Raw genomic sequence first — 12609 nt, 5'->3', positions numbered from 1 at the left:
GTTTTTCGTAGAATTCTGCTAACCCTTGGTCGGTGAATTGTCGACCATTATCGGTGATAATAACCTAGGGTAGATTGAATCGACAAACGATATTCTTCCATACGAAATTTTGGACATTTCGAGCAGTTATGGCTGTCAAGGGTTCGGCCTCGATCCACTTAGTGAAGTAATCGATGCCGACCAGTAGGAATTTACATTGCCCCTTGCCAAGTGCAAAGGGTCCAATTATATCCATTCCCCACTTTACGAATGGCCATGGAGACAAGATATGATGTAGATTCTCGGGCTTCTGGTGTGACAAGGTGTCATACTCTTGGCACATTAAGCACTTCCGAACGAACTCTGTACAATCCCCTTGCATGGTCAGCTAATAATACCCAACCCGTAACACCTTGACAGCCATGGTTCGCACTCCAGAGTGAATTCCGCATATCCCCTCGTGCAACTCGGTCATCACTTAAGTGGTTTGTTCAGGAGTAAGGCACTTTAAGAGTGGACGAGTGTATCCGCGCCTATAAAGGTCTTGGTCAATGAGTACAAACCGAGTGGCATGTTGCTTCATCGTTTTCACTAAGTGCAGGTCACATACCCCATCCATTAAATACTGTTTGATGGGGGTCATCCAATTTGGCTGAGTGTCAGTCGCCATACATTCTTCTTCACTGAAACTGGGCTTGGTTAACGTGACGTGTACGACTGACCGATGAATTCCTTTCTGTTTGGTGGTGGCCAATCGCGATAGGGTGTCCGCACGAGTGTTATTTTCTCGTCGGACGTGTTGGAACGATACTTCCTTGAATTTGGTTAACATATTTCGATTGAAATGAAAATACTGCTGAAGCAAAGTTTCCCTTACCTCGTATTCTTCTATAAGTTGTCCGACCACGAGCCGCGAGTCGGTTTGCAAATTAATTTAGTTACTTCTAATTCATTGGCCAGGTAAAGCCTGGCTATGATGGCCTCATACTCGGCCTGATTATTTGAAGTTTTGAACTCAAATTTCAGATCCTGCTCAACAACAATTTCACCTGGTCCTTCCAATACTACTCTTGCGTCGCACGATCGACATTTTGAAGAGCCATCTACATATAAAATCCACTTAGAATGTTTGTCTTCAGCCGATTGTGGGGTTAGTTCTACTGCGAAATCGGCGAGGGCCTGAGATTTACCTGCCCCCCGGGCTGATATTGAATATGAAATTCGAACAATTCGATTGCCCATCCTATCATTCGTCCGGCCAAATCTGGCTTAGTCAAGATTTTCATAATGGGATAGTTTGTCTTAACTATGATCTGATGATTTTGGAAATACATCTGCATCCTTCGGGCGGTGATCACTAAAGCCAATGCGACTTTTTCAACCATATTATATCTGATTTCTACGCCGTTAAGTACTCGGCTAACAAAGTACACCAATCGTCCCTCTACCTCTATATCTTGTACTAGGACCGAACTTACTGCTTCATTTGACACGACAAGGTAAACGATAATAGGTTCTCGTGTGTTAGGTTTTTGGATAATTGGTGGGGATGCCAGGAATGTTTTCAATTGTTGAAAAAATTGTTCACACTCAGTGGTCCACTCAAACTTGGACGCCTATTTTAGTTGTTGGACGATCGGTCTCGTTCGTTCTGCCAGTTTTGGAACAAACCGAGACAAAGAGGTGAGTCGTCCGACTAACCTTTGGATTTCTTTAATGTTGCTTGGACTGCGCATTTCTGCAACAGTTTTGCATTTCTCAGGGTTTGCTTCTACGCCCCGATGAGTGAGCATAAAACCTAAGAACTTCCCTCCTTCCACGCCGAACGCGCACTTGTCGGGATTAGGCGCATGCGGTACTTACGTAAAGCTTGGAAAACTTCTTTCAAATCCGATACATGTTGTTGGCATGAGCCAGATTTGACAACAATGTCATCAACATATACTTCGACATTTCTTCCGATCATGTCATGGAAAACATGATCCATTAAACGTTGGTATGTGGCTCCAACATTTTTTAGTCCGAACGTTATGACTTCATAATAAAAATTGTTGGAGTCTATCATGAAGGTTGTTTTCTCCATATCCCGTGGGTGCATCTGGATTTGATTATATCCTAAGTATGCGTCCAGGAAACTGAGGAACTAATACCCAGCAGCTCCGTCGACCAGCCGATCGATAGTCGGCAGCGGGTAAGAATCCTTGGGGCATGCCTTGTTGAGGTCTGTGTAGTCTACACACATTCGCCACTTACGATTAGACTTCTTGACCATTACTACGTTAGTTAACCACGTAGTGTAATGGGCTTTCTAGATGAAGTCAGCCTGAATCAACTTATCAATTTCTTCTCGGGCGGCCTTGCGTCTTTCTTCGCCCAATTTTCTCTTCTTTTGTGCTATCGGTCTGGCCTCTTTATACAGAGATAAACGATGAGTGATGACATTAGGATTTACCCCGGGCATGTCTGCGGCGGTCCAAGCAAAAAGATCTGCATTTTTAATCAAGGTTTTGCTTATCACCTCTCGATCGTCCGACTTCAGGGATGTTCCTATGTATGTTTTGCGGTCGTTCTCTTGAAGGAATTTGGGCTGAAAGTCTTCTCCAGCCTCCATGCGAGGATCGTCCAGTCGTGGGTCCAGATCTACGAGGGCAACCAAGTGTCTTCTGGGATTTCTGCCCCTAGAACGCCTCTCCAGGGACCATCCTCTTCTACTGGAGGATCGGTCGTCCGTTGTAGTATATAATCGCCTAGTCGGCTCGACTTTTAGGCTTGCTACATAGCACTCCCGCGCAATTTTTTGGTCAACATGCACTGTTGCAATATCTCCATTGATAGAAGGAAATTTCATGGCCAAATGAGGAGAAGAAACAATAGCCTTTAACCTGTTGATAAAAGGACATCCGAGTAGTATGTTGTAAGAAGTGTTGGCATTAATCAACAAGTATCGGATGTTGATTGTCCTACTAAGACAGTCATCGCCAAAGGTGGTAAATAAATCGATGTACCCCTTGGTATCCACCTGTTTTCCTGAAAATCCAACTATCTGTTCATCATAAGGTTGTATTTCTACTTCCGAAATTCGCATCTTCTTAAAAGTTTCCCAATATAAAATGTCGACTGAGCTGCCTTGATCCACCAGAACTTTAGCAATTGCAAATTTGTCTATCTCCACCGTGATGACCATGGGGTCATCTTGTGCTGGATCGATTGCGATCTAAGTTGAATGGACAGATTGAATCACCCTCGGATGTTTCTTCCTGGCAGAGTTAGAGCATCCACCACCTGCGAAGTCACCTGCAATATAATTAACCTCCCGAGAGGGTACGCCGAGCGACACTGGGTCGGCGATGGTGTTAATGACTTCACGAACCTTTTGTTTGGTTCGGCTTCTGCGCTCAGGGCTCTCACTTCGGGGGCGAGTACGCCTGACCGGACTCTCACTTCATTTCTGTCGAGTTGTACGACGATAGCCATCGCGGTTTCGGATGTCCCTTCATCGAGAACGTTCTTTATCTTTATAATAGTCAATGTCATGTTGGGGTGACCTTGGTGCAGCGGCCGTCGTCCTAATGAATTTGCGGAGGTGACTGACTTGAACAAGCTCTTCTATTTTATCCTTTAATGTTTTGCAACCCTCGGTCGTGTGACCGTAATTGTGATGGTATTGACAACGTTTAGTTGTATCTGCATTGGGCGGTGTTTGTGCTTGCTTGAGCGCTGGGATCAATTCAGTTTGTAAGGCTTCATCCAAAGTCTTCCCTCTAGGTACTGTCAGAGGAGTGTAGTTATAGAAACGAGGACCTTTGTTCAGACGATACTGGTCTCGGTCGGTCCCCACTGCGGGAGGACGGATACCCCTATTTTTATCTCTTTCTTTTTCATAAGCTTTCGCTAACGTTTTCCTGTGATAGCCAACATGTTCTTCTATTTGCATGAATTTGGTTGCTATTGTTCTTAATTCGTCCATGTTGTATGGTGGTCGTTTTATAAGGCTCTCAGTGAATCGACCTGGCAGTATGACTGAGACTAAATGGTGCATTGCTATGTCTGGATTCAAATTCCTGATTCCCATGCAAACCATGCTGAATTTATCCATGAAAGCCCTAAACAATTCTCCTTTTTCCTGTTTGACATTGAGGAGAGACATGGAGGACGTACGATGGGGTCTACTCGTAGCATACTGGGTGGTAAACTTTGTTTCCAAAATTTTGAAACTAGCCACAGAATTCGGTGGGAGCTCGGTAAACCATCCCAGAGGCCTTTCCCTCAGTGAGGTGGGAAAAACCTTACACCCACCGTCTGATCCACGGTGTATAAAGTCATTTGCGTCCTAAAAATATTCAGGTACTCGTCCAGATCAGTGGAACCATCATAAAGATTCATCGTTAAGCCCCTCCACTTGTCAGGAAGGGGTGCAGCAATGATGTCATCCGTAAAAGGATGACCCCTTGGATTGGCTACTCTGTCGGGAGCAGCATACTTAACGCTTTGATGTGTGTGATGCGTAATTGACGTGTGATGCACCAACTGAGTTTGGGGAGTTAGTGGTTTTGTCCCGAATTGATGTGTCGGTGGTGTCGGCGCACGAGAATGTCCTTCCCGTTCGGATTCTTCAAGTTGTTGGAGTAGTCTTTTGTTCTGCTCCTTTAATTGAGCCATTTCCTCTACCTGCTGACGTCGTTCTTCTTCTTGCTTACGCTGATCCTCCTCATGACGTAATTGATTTGCAGTTCCTTTCCGCAATAGCTCTTGCATCTGGGCTTGAAGGGCCTGCAACATCGTCATTTGATCTTCTACCGTGTTGTCATTATTCGTGTTATTCATTGTGGATACCATTGTTGCTCGTCGAAGTCCTTGTGACTGAAGGCTAAAATTTACTCGGGCCCCATGGTGGGCGCCAATTGTACCTATGTGAATGACGAGGCCTGAGTAATGTTGATTCACTCGATACACAATTCGTTGTTGTGCTAGTAGTCTTTGAATTCTTCAAAGTTCTTCCTCTCTCACGCACGTGCTTCGCCGGTCGGTGGGGATACCTGCGATTGCACTCCGACGCTCAAGTCAGTGCTAGTGATTAGTTTTGTTCTCTCAGGATATGAAAAAACGTACATTTTCCCCCTTCAGAAGTCTCTTTTATAGGTTGACTTGGGCCTTCACTCGCGTGGGCAAGATAACCAGTTTGCCAAGACATGTGTAGTGATCATCAGGTCGTGTTCAGTGGCTTCCTGGTATTACCGAAGTGCGTTTCAAAGTGTCATTCAACGTTAGTTGTAACTGTTTTCTTGCCACATATTTATTACATTATATTATTAATTTATGTCTTTGATCGTCCGACCGGTACAATAATATTAAAGTGGATGGGTTACGGTTGACAACTTACGAAAATCATGTGACCCATTTGTATGATGTGTGTATGTCCGTACACAATGACATGAACGACGATGATTATTTATATCTTTTATGCTTTTATTTGTATTTCTATTTTGTAATTTGATGAAACTACACATTGTTTACATTATTATTTTAAAGAGTAATGGAATTAGTTCTTAAACAATCGTGAATGAATTTGTTTTTCTGCATTTATAATAGCCACAATGTATGTTTACATATTAATTTATAAATTCGATTATAACCTCATAACTAGATATGAAGACCAAGCTTTGGTGATTGCATAAAAATGTTTATGTTTATGTTTTTCCAATGAGTTATAAAATTGATTAATAATGAAGTTCAACAAATCATTCGTCATTATCAATACTTCTACAAATTTACATCTTACCATGAAATTCCAACAAATTATTGAAAACCACCACCAAACATAAAAGTAAAAAAATACACTCCGAATCCACCAATCCATAAGTCAAAAAATACATTCCAAATTCACCAATTCATAAGTCAAAAAATACATTTCAGATCCACCAATCCATAAATCGAAAAATGCATTTTGAATGCATAAGTAAAAAATATATTCCAAACCCACCAATCTATAGTATTCAGAAAATCCACATTGTAGACTCACCAATCTCTAGATTTCGCAAAAGCCGCATTCCAGAACCTATAAACTCCATAAAAATTATAACGATGCCTTTTCAAATAAAAATAGCAATATTAGTTTTAATATTTTAAAAAATATAAACCTTTTCAAATAAAAATAACACGGCTAATTTTGATATTTCGAAAATTATAGTGATGCTTGAAGAAGAACGGAAGGATGTACAAAAGTGGACGAGTAAGTGGACTAGAGCATCAAAAGTTTAATGTCACATTTATTTGAGAATAAAGAGTAAATGTCGAATAGAAAATTTTATTTAAATCTAAAATTACTATTTACTTATGACTTTAAGTTGTATACTAATATTTACTTTAAAATAGAACATTGAAAAAATTATTATCCTTAATAGATACAGATGCCAAAATTACTCAAACTATATAATTTATACTTTCAGATAAATATACAAAAATAGAACCAATTTTTTCATAAAAAAAAATCCGAGGGAATTAGTCAGTTCATAATAGAAAAGAAAATATAAAAGGTAAAATAGTATACAAGATGAATATTACAAAACTTGAATAAAATTAATAACAAGTTATTGTTAGATTACATAATTTTAAACGAGACCATTTATAAGAAACTTAAACAAAAAAAAAGTTTGCACAACATTACACCTCATTTCCTTAGATTTTGTGTTTTCCTGAAAATTACAAAACGTTTCTCGGATAAACTAATTCGTTGTTTTCTGTTGTCTTATCTTTATTACATCTCAATGCTCTCTATTTTATTTCTGTTGTCTTATCTTTATTACATCTCAATCCTCTCTATTTTATTTCTGTTTAATAAACCTTCCAATTTCGCCCAATGACAAACCCATGAAACCCACCACAATAGCCCAACTATTAAACTAGTTATAAGTAGAACTAATTTCCTAAGAAAATTTGACCATATCACAGGCCGTCACAACTTACAAAGAACTTCAAATAATAACTAAAAGCAAATAAGTTCATCGCAAATTAGACTACAACTAGCATATTATGGTGATATGGAAATTACGATATGAGGCCATAACTAAAAAGTAAACATAAAGGGGATAACAATTTTCACGAACTAATTGATACTCTACTAATGTGAATATGGGTAAGATATTAATAGTTGAAAAGCTTTTAATTCACTGTATTCACTAGCTGGAACGATTGAAAATAGCTTGAGAAACTCATTTTAATATCAAATTAGAATCGGAATTATCTAATAGTGTTTTTAGGACAATTTTTTTTTCCTGGAAGCACAAATAAACTGATTTCAAAATTCAATCTATAACTATAACTCAACCACGGAATCTCAAACTTCGCTGCATTTCAAATTTCCAATCAAAAAGACTTACCAGTTAAAACAACTTGTCCAATACATTTTGGTATAAGAAAAATAATGATAAAGAAAAGATAAAAGTTTCAGTACCAACTTGACTTTGCAAACAAAATAAAGAACATCAAAACATCTCCTGCTATGTTGATATAACTAGGGGACTAGCATATCCTCCATTGCAACCAGTGAATCTCAAATTTGAAATCACTTCCATCCTCAATTGAAAATAACCTAGTAGAAGAAACCAAGGACCTTACCACCAACATTTTTCCTCCTGGCCTCTTCATGATCCATAATGCCAGCAGAGGTTGTCAATACAATATACCCAAACTGCATAATTAGTACAAATTATCAGGGATAAGTAGTGGAACCATTAGTATTCAACGTCAAACAGTAACCAATCACATATAATTGAATCGTTGATATGATGTTAGGGAGTTTAATGTCACAAGCCCTGGAAGAAAAAAAAAAACCTTAGCATATAGCCGTGGCCAATCTAACTCAATCCTGACATAAAAATTTCACAGCACTGAAGAATTTTAATCCCCACAAGAAAAAAATGAAATAAGTTTTAATTCTATGGCACTATGCTATGCAAGCATCAAGTTGTGTTTAGAAAGTTCATAGAAACACGCATTTGAACACAACAAAAAAGGTATAAAAGTATATAAATTTAACTTACCTGTCTTGAGGGGAGAAGCCTAGCGGTCCAAGGTTCTATCTCTTTCACACCCACATCAAAACGGGGACTAATAACCCCACACTTGTTCAGTCTACCGTTCAACTCAACCACGATTTTACCAGCCCTATGGTCATCAACATACTCAAACTCTCCGATGTATCCTACACAGTAAAGCAACAATAATTCAACACAGAAACAATATCATTAAAGAGAAAAAAAAAAAACAAAACTTTAATAACTGAGAGATACCGTGCTTTTGCATGACCATAAGGAATTTGATGATGACTTTGGAAGATGGCCTGATCATAACTTGGCGCTTTCCCCTTTTCTCGGCATTGTACATGCTCTTGAGAGCATCGTTCAACACGCTAACCCTCACCATAGTCACTAACTGACACGCAAATTGCAATCAGAGTCAATCAGTTATCATTAAGGCTAAAAACTAGATCACACACTCAAACAGAACCAGATTTTAGGAAACGAGAGAATAAAACTATTCTTACCAACAGAGAAAAGAAGCCACAGGGAAGCTGCGCCGGTGCTCTTCCGTTCAGAACTAAGCGACAATCACAAAAAGCGCAAATTAGAAAACTTGCGACTCTGTATTTAGGGTTTAGAAGCTGCACAGCCTCTTATTGGGCCCTTTCGGCCTCAACGTATAGTTTTAAGCCCTTTCCATCTACTGCTTGCTGGGGAATTGCTTTCTGTACCTCCATAGTTTCTTCCTACACCTTCATAATTATTGTAATATCAAACATATTTTTCTAAATTTGTATTTCGAAATTTATAATTTGAAATCATTTTTCAAAATAAAATATTTTTAAATTGTAAAATTCGAAATAAAAAATTTGTTTCTAATTTTATAATTTAAAAATTATTTTAAAAATCATAATGACTTTCAAATTATAGAATTTTTGAAATCTAAATTTATATTTTAAAATTTAAAATTTAAAATATAAATTTGAATTTTATAATTTAAAAATCATTTTCTGAATTTATAAATAATTTTTAAATTATAAAATTCGCATTTTAAATTACATAATTTAAAAGTCAGTAAAATATATTTTAAATTTTATAATTTTATAATTTGAAATATAAACTTACATTCTGAAATATAAAATTCAAAAGTTATATTAATCGTGCTTCATTTCCTCAAATAAGATTTTTTCCATAACTTGTGGTTTAGGGTTTACATCAATAATAATAATAATAATAATAATTATTATTATTATTATTATTAACATTATTTAAAATAAATACCTATAAAAATAAAATAATAATTACCTTAATAAAAATAATAACTTTTTAAAATTAAAATTATTTTATGAAATTAATTTATGAAAAAATTCTCATTTGTTTCTTTAAGAGCTAATTTTTTACATTTAAAAGGTAAATTCAACTTCTAAAATACATATTTTTTTTATAAATGTTTGTTTGTATTGGGGAGAGAAAGGATGTTTGTATTGGGGAGAGAAAGGAAAGAAAAAGAAAAGAAGGGAAAAAGGTGAAAAATTATTTGAATTAAAATAAAATGAGTGAATTTAAGTGAAAAAATTGTAATATATAATTGATGTAATTGAAAAAATATTAAAAAAAATGTGTTATGTAATAAATTACTAATACGTCATTTGAGGTATTTTATTTGTTCCGATCTCAAGTTCAAGAGATAATATCGTTAGGGTCAATCACCGCATCCAAGGTATTGTCTGTTTTGGAGGTCGATATTTCATCACGATTTTGTCATTAAAAGGCACCTCAATGGATTGGAGGAGACATAATATACAAACTATCTTTGATCTCGACTCCTGAATATGTGAAACAATTGATGGTACCGAAAAATTATTGATGTAAGATAAATTTGAATAGTTAATATTTTTAAAATGAATTGTTTAAGTAAAGTAATTTGTTTTACATAAATTACTTTAATTCTTTTTATATATATATATATATATATATATATTAAGAACTGTTTTTTTTTTCAATACCATATGTTGAGAACTCTATTTAATAACAAAATATTAAATTCAAATTTATAGTAACAACATAAATTAAATTATTGAATAAAACATTCCTAAAAATAATTTTACAGTGGTTTTACATAATAAAAATTGATAAAGATATTATAGACATATCATATTTCTTTAGTATATGTTCAAGAATTTATTTGTGAACTAAAGTCAGGATGACATCTTTATTTACAAATATTAAAATTTAAAATATCTAATATTATAAACACAAACCATAAAATATAATATTATAATGTTTGGCTATACATATATACCATAAATATTATATATAATATTATGAGAGTGGTTATAATCGATTATATAATTAAACAGTTATGCCAGTGAAGAAAGTCAAATTCTAAAGAAGATAAATGAAGCCGACAGAACTAGAATGAAGAGGGTAACATGTACAATTACAACACAACCCTGTGCATGGTAAAAGAGCAAAAATAGGATCATTAAACACAAATAACTGGATTCAAACACCTCCATTAAATATAGGATTTTACATAATAGAGTCAATTTATTAAATAACAATAATTATGGTAAAATGGAATGAAATAGGATATTATAAAATTTGCAGGTAATAAAATATAAAATCCTGAAAGCTATAAATGGAATGAAACAAAAAAAAACTAGCTAATGACAGTAAAAATTTGAAGTAATAAAGTTAACAGTTGAACACAAGTAATTATAACACTTTAACATTTTACATTTTATTTATATTTTTATTAAAAAAATTAATTATTTTTATTACAAATATTAATATTTTGTTATGGGTGTATGGTAATATTTCCACTATAGAAAAATGTTTTTTGACACCCATCTTTCATCCTATACCTCAATAAATATTAATATTTTAATTATTTTTAATTTTAAAAATTATTTTAATATTTAACATTTTATTTATATTTTTATTTAAAAAAATTAATTTTTTTTATTATAAATATTAATATTTTGTTTATGGGTGTAAAGCGACCGTCCTTATAAATATCCATGATTTAGTTGACCATTCAAGAGCATTTTTTTGTGGAAAGATGTACTCAAAGGACAAACTGGTCATACAGGAAAAGTACTAAAGAAGGAAGAAGCTTGGAAAGAGTACTGGAGAAGGAAGAAGCTTGGGAAGAGTACTGGAGAAGGAACAACCTCATCTCTATATATTGAGTCATTTGGTGCATGCACAATAAAGAAGGAAAGTAAAATGAAGAGAGCCAACAGTAGAAGAGTAAGGAGAAGGAACAGGATCACTGTGCTTTGGCCGAGGAATTTGATCATTCAAATCTTGTTGAGGTTGCCGGTTAAGTCTCTTGCTCGTTTCAAAAGTGTCTGTAAATCATGGTTTTCTTTAATCTCTGATCCCCACTTTGCAATTTCACATTTTGAACTTGCTGCAGCATGCACGGAGAGACTTTTGTTATTGGAACCTACTGTTCCTGAAGTCCGATCCATAGACTTCAATGCACCCCTTCACGATGATTCTGCTTCGGCTGCATTAAACTTCAACTTTCTGTCCCCAGAATCCCATTCTGATCTAATCCTAGGTTCTTGTAGGGGGTTTGTGCTTTTGGACTGTAGCCAAAGTCTCTGTTTGTGGAATCCCGCAACAGGTATCCACAAACAAGTGTGTCAGTCACCTATTGCATCGGATATGGATGCCAGGGTTTTTGTGTTTCTCTATGGTTTTGGTTATGACCCTTCAACAGATGACTACTTGGTGGTGCAAGCCTCCTACAACGTTGACTCAGAAGTTGCAACCCGAGTGGAGTTTTTCTCTTTCAGAGCTAATGCGTGGAAAGAAATTGAGGGCATTCATTTGTCTTACATGAATTCCTGCGATGATATCAGAACGGGGTTGCTCTTGAACGGTGCTATTCATTGGTTGGCTTATCGTTGTGATGTATCAATGGATGCTATTGTTGCTTTTGATTTAACAGAAAGGAGTTTTTCAGATATACTTCTGCCTGATGATATGTGCGAGTATGATTTATGCAATTTGGGAGTACTTGGAGACTTTCTTTGTGTACATGTTTATGGGTATGATTGTCCAGCAAAAATATGGGTGATGAAAGAGTACAAAATACAGTCATCTTGGACTAAGAGTGTTGATGTGTCTGTTGATGAGATCCCTACTAAATACTTTTCCCTGATTTGCTCTACAAAAAGTGGTGATATTGTAGGGAAAGATGGCAATAATGGATTGGTAAAATGTAACAGCGAAGGACAGCTTCTAGAGCATCGATCCTATAGCAATTGTCGAAGTCACTCCCTGGTGGCTGTGTATACTGAGTCTCTCCTTTCACTCCCTTATGATGGTGATCAAGCAGAAGAAGACTAACAATGGTGTACTAGAAGAAATAGGCTGAGATACTTTTACTGTTTTCTTGCTATTATTATCCTTGTCTTACGACTTATGAATTCTTCTTGTATAATAAAGTGTGAAAGATAAGGCAGAATGATGAGACTATAATTTCATCATCATTATGTTTTGATTTACGAATTACTGTATTAATGTTAATTGAAGGTGTTTATTTTTATACTTGTGTGTTCAACTTGATTAGTGCATAAATCATCATAACTTGATG

General features: G+C 35.8%; 4 protein-coding genes across 5 annotated transcripts; 1 reads left to right on the top strand and 3 right to left on the bottom strand.

The window, feature by feature from the left end:
- Positions 1-2287: 2287 nt before the first annotated feature.
- On the bottom strand, positions 2288-3163 carry LOC137839212 (uncharacterized). The gene has a single exon (XM_068648337.1). The coding sequence runs from the start codon at positions 3161-3163 to the stop codon at positions 2288-2290; it is 876 nt and encodes a 291-aa protein (XP_068504438.1).
- Positions 3164-3472: 309 nt separating this feature from the next.
- LOC137839213 (uncharacterized) lies at positions 3473-4126 on the bottom strand. Its single transcript, XM_068648338.1, has one exon. The coding sequence runs from the start codon at positions 4124-4126 to the stop codon at positions 3473-3475; it is 654 nt and encodes a 217-aa protein (XP_068504439.1).
- Positions 4127-7307: 3181 nt separating this feature from the next.
- LOC137806785 (small ribosomal subunit protein uS8) lies at positions 7308-8598 on the bottom strand. The gene is made up of 4 exons (XM_068607067.2): positions 8522-8598; positions 8268-8409; positions 8019-8179; positions 7308-7666 (listed from the first exon to the last, which is right to left on the bottom strand). The coding sequence occupies exons 2-4, from the start codon at positions 8398-8400 to the stop codon at positions 7568-7570; spliced, it is 393 nt and encodes a 130-aa protein (XP_068463168.1). The 5' UTR covers positions 8401-8409; positions 8522-8598; the 3' UTR covers positions 7308-7567.
- Positions 8599-11039: 2441 nt separating this feature from the next.
- LOC137806782 (F-box/kelch-repeat protein At3g06240) lies at positions 11040-12561 on the top strand. 2 transcript variants are annotated; one of them, XM_090300497.1, is made up of 2 exons: positions 11040-11317; positions 11422-12561. In XM_090300497.1, the coding sequence occupies exon 2, from the start codon at positions 11676-11678 to the stop codon at positions 12360-12362; it is 687 nt and encodes a 228-aa protein (XP_090156623.1). In that variant the 5' UTR covers positions 11040-11317; positions 11422-11675; the 3' UTR covers positions 12363-12561. The 2 variants fall into 2 exon arrangements, with proteins under 2 accessions (XP_090156623.1, XP_068463164.1); XM_068607063.1 differs by having other exon boundaries at positions 11055-12561.
- The last annotated feature ends 48 nt before the right edge of the window (positions 12562-12609 follow it).

This window comes from Phaseolus vulgaris, chromosome 3 (assembly GCF_051622355.1).
Source record: "Phaseolus vulgaris cultivar YP4 chromosome 3, ASM5162235v1, whole genome shotgun sequence".
Lineage (NCBI taxonomy): Eukaryota > Viridiplantae > Streptophyta > Magnoliopsida > Fabales > Fabaceae > Phaseolus > Phaseolus vulgaris.
The sequence above is the reverse complement of the archived record's forward strand: the minus strand, read 5'-3'. Positions and strand labels throughout refer to the sequence as shown.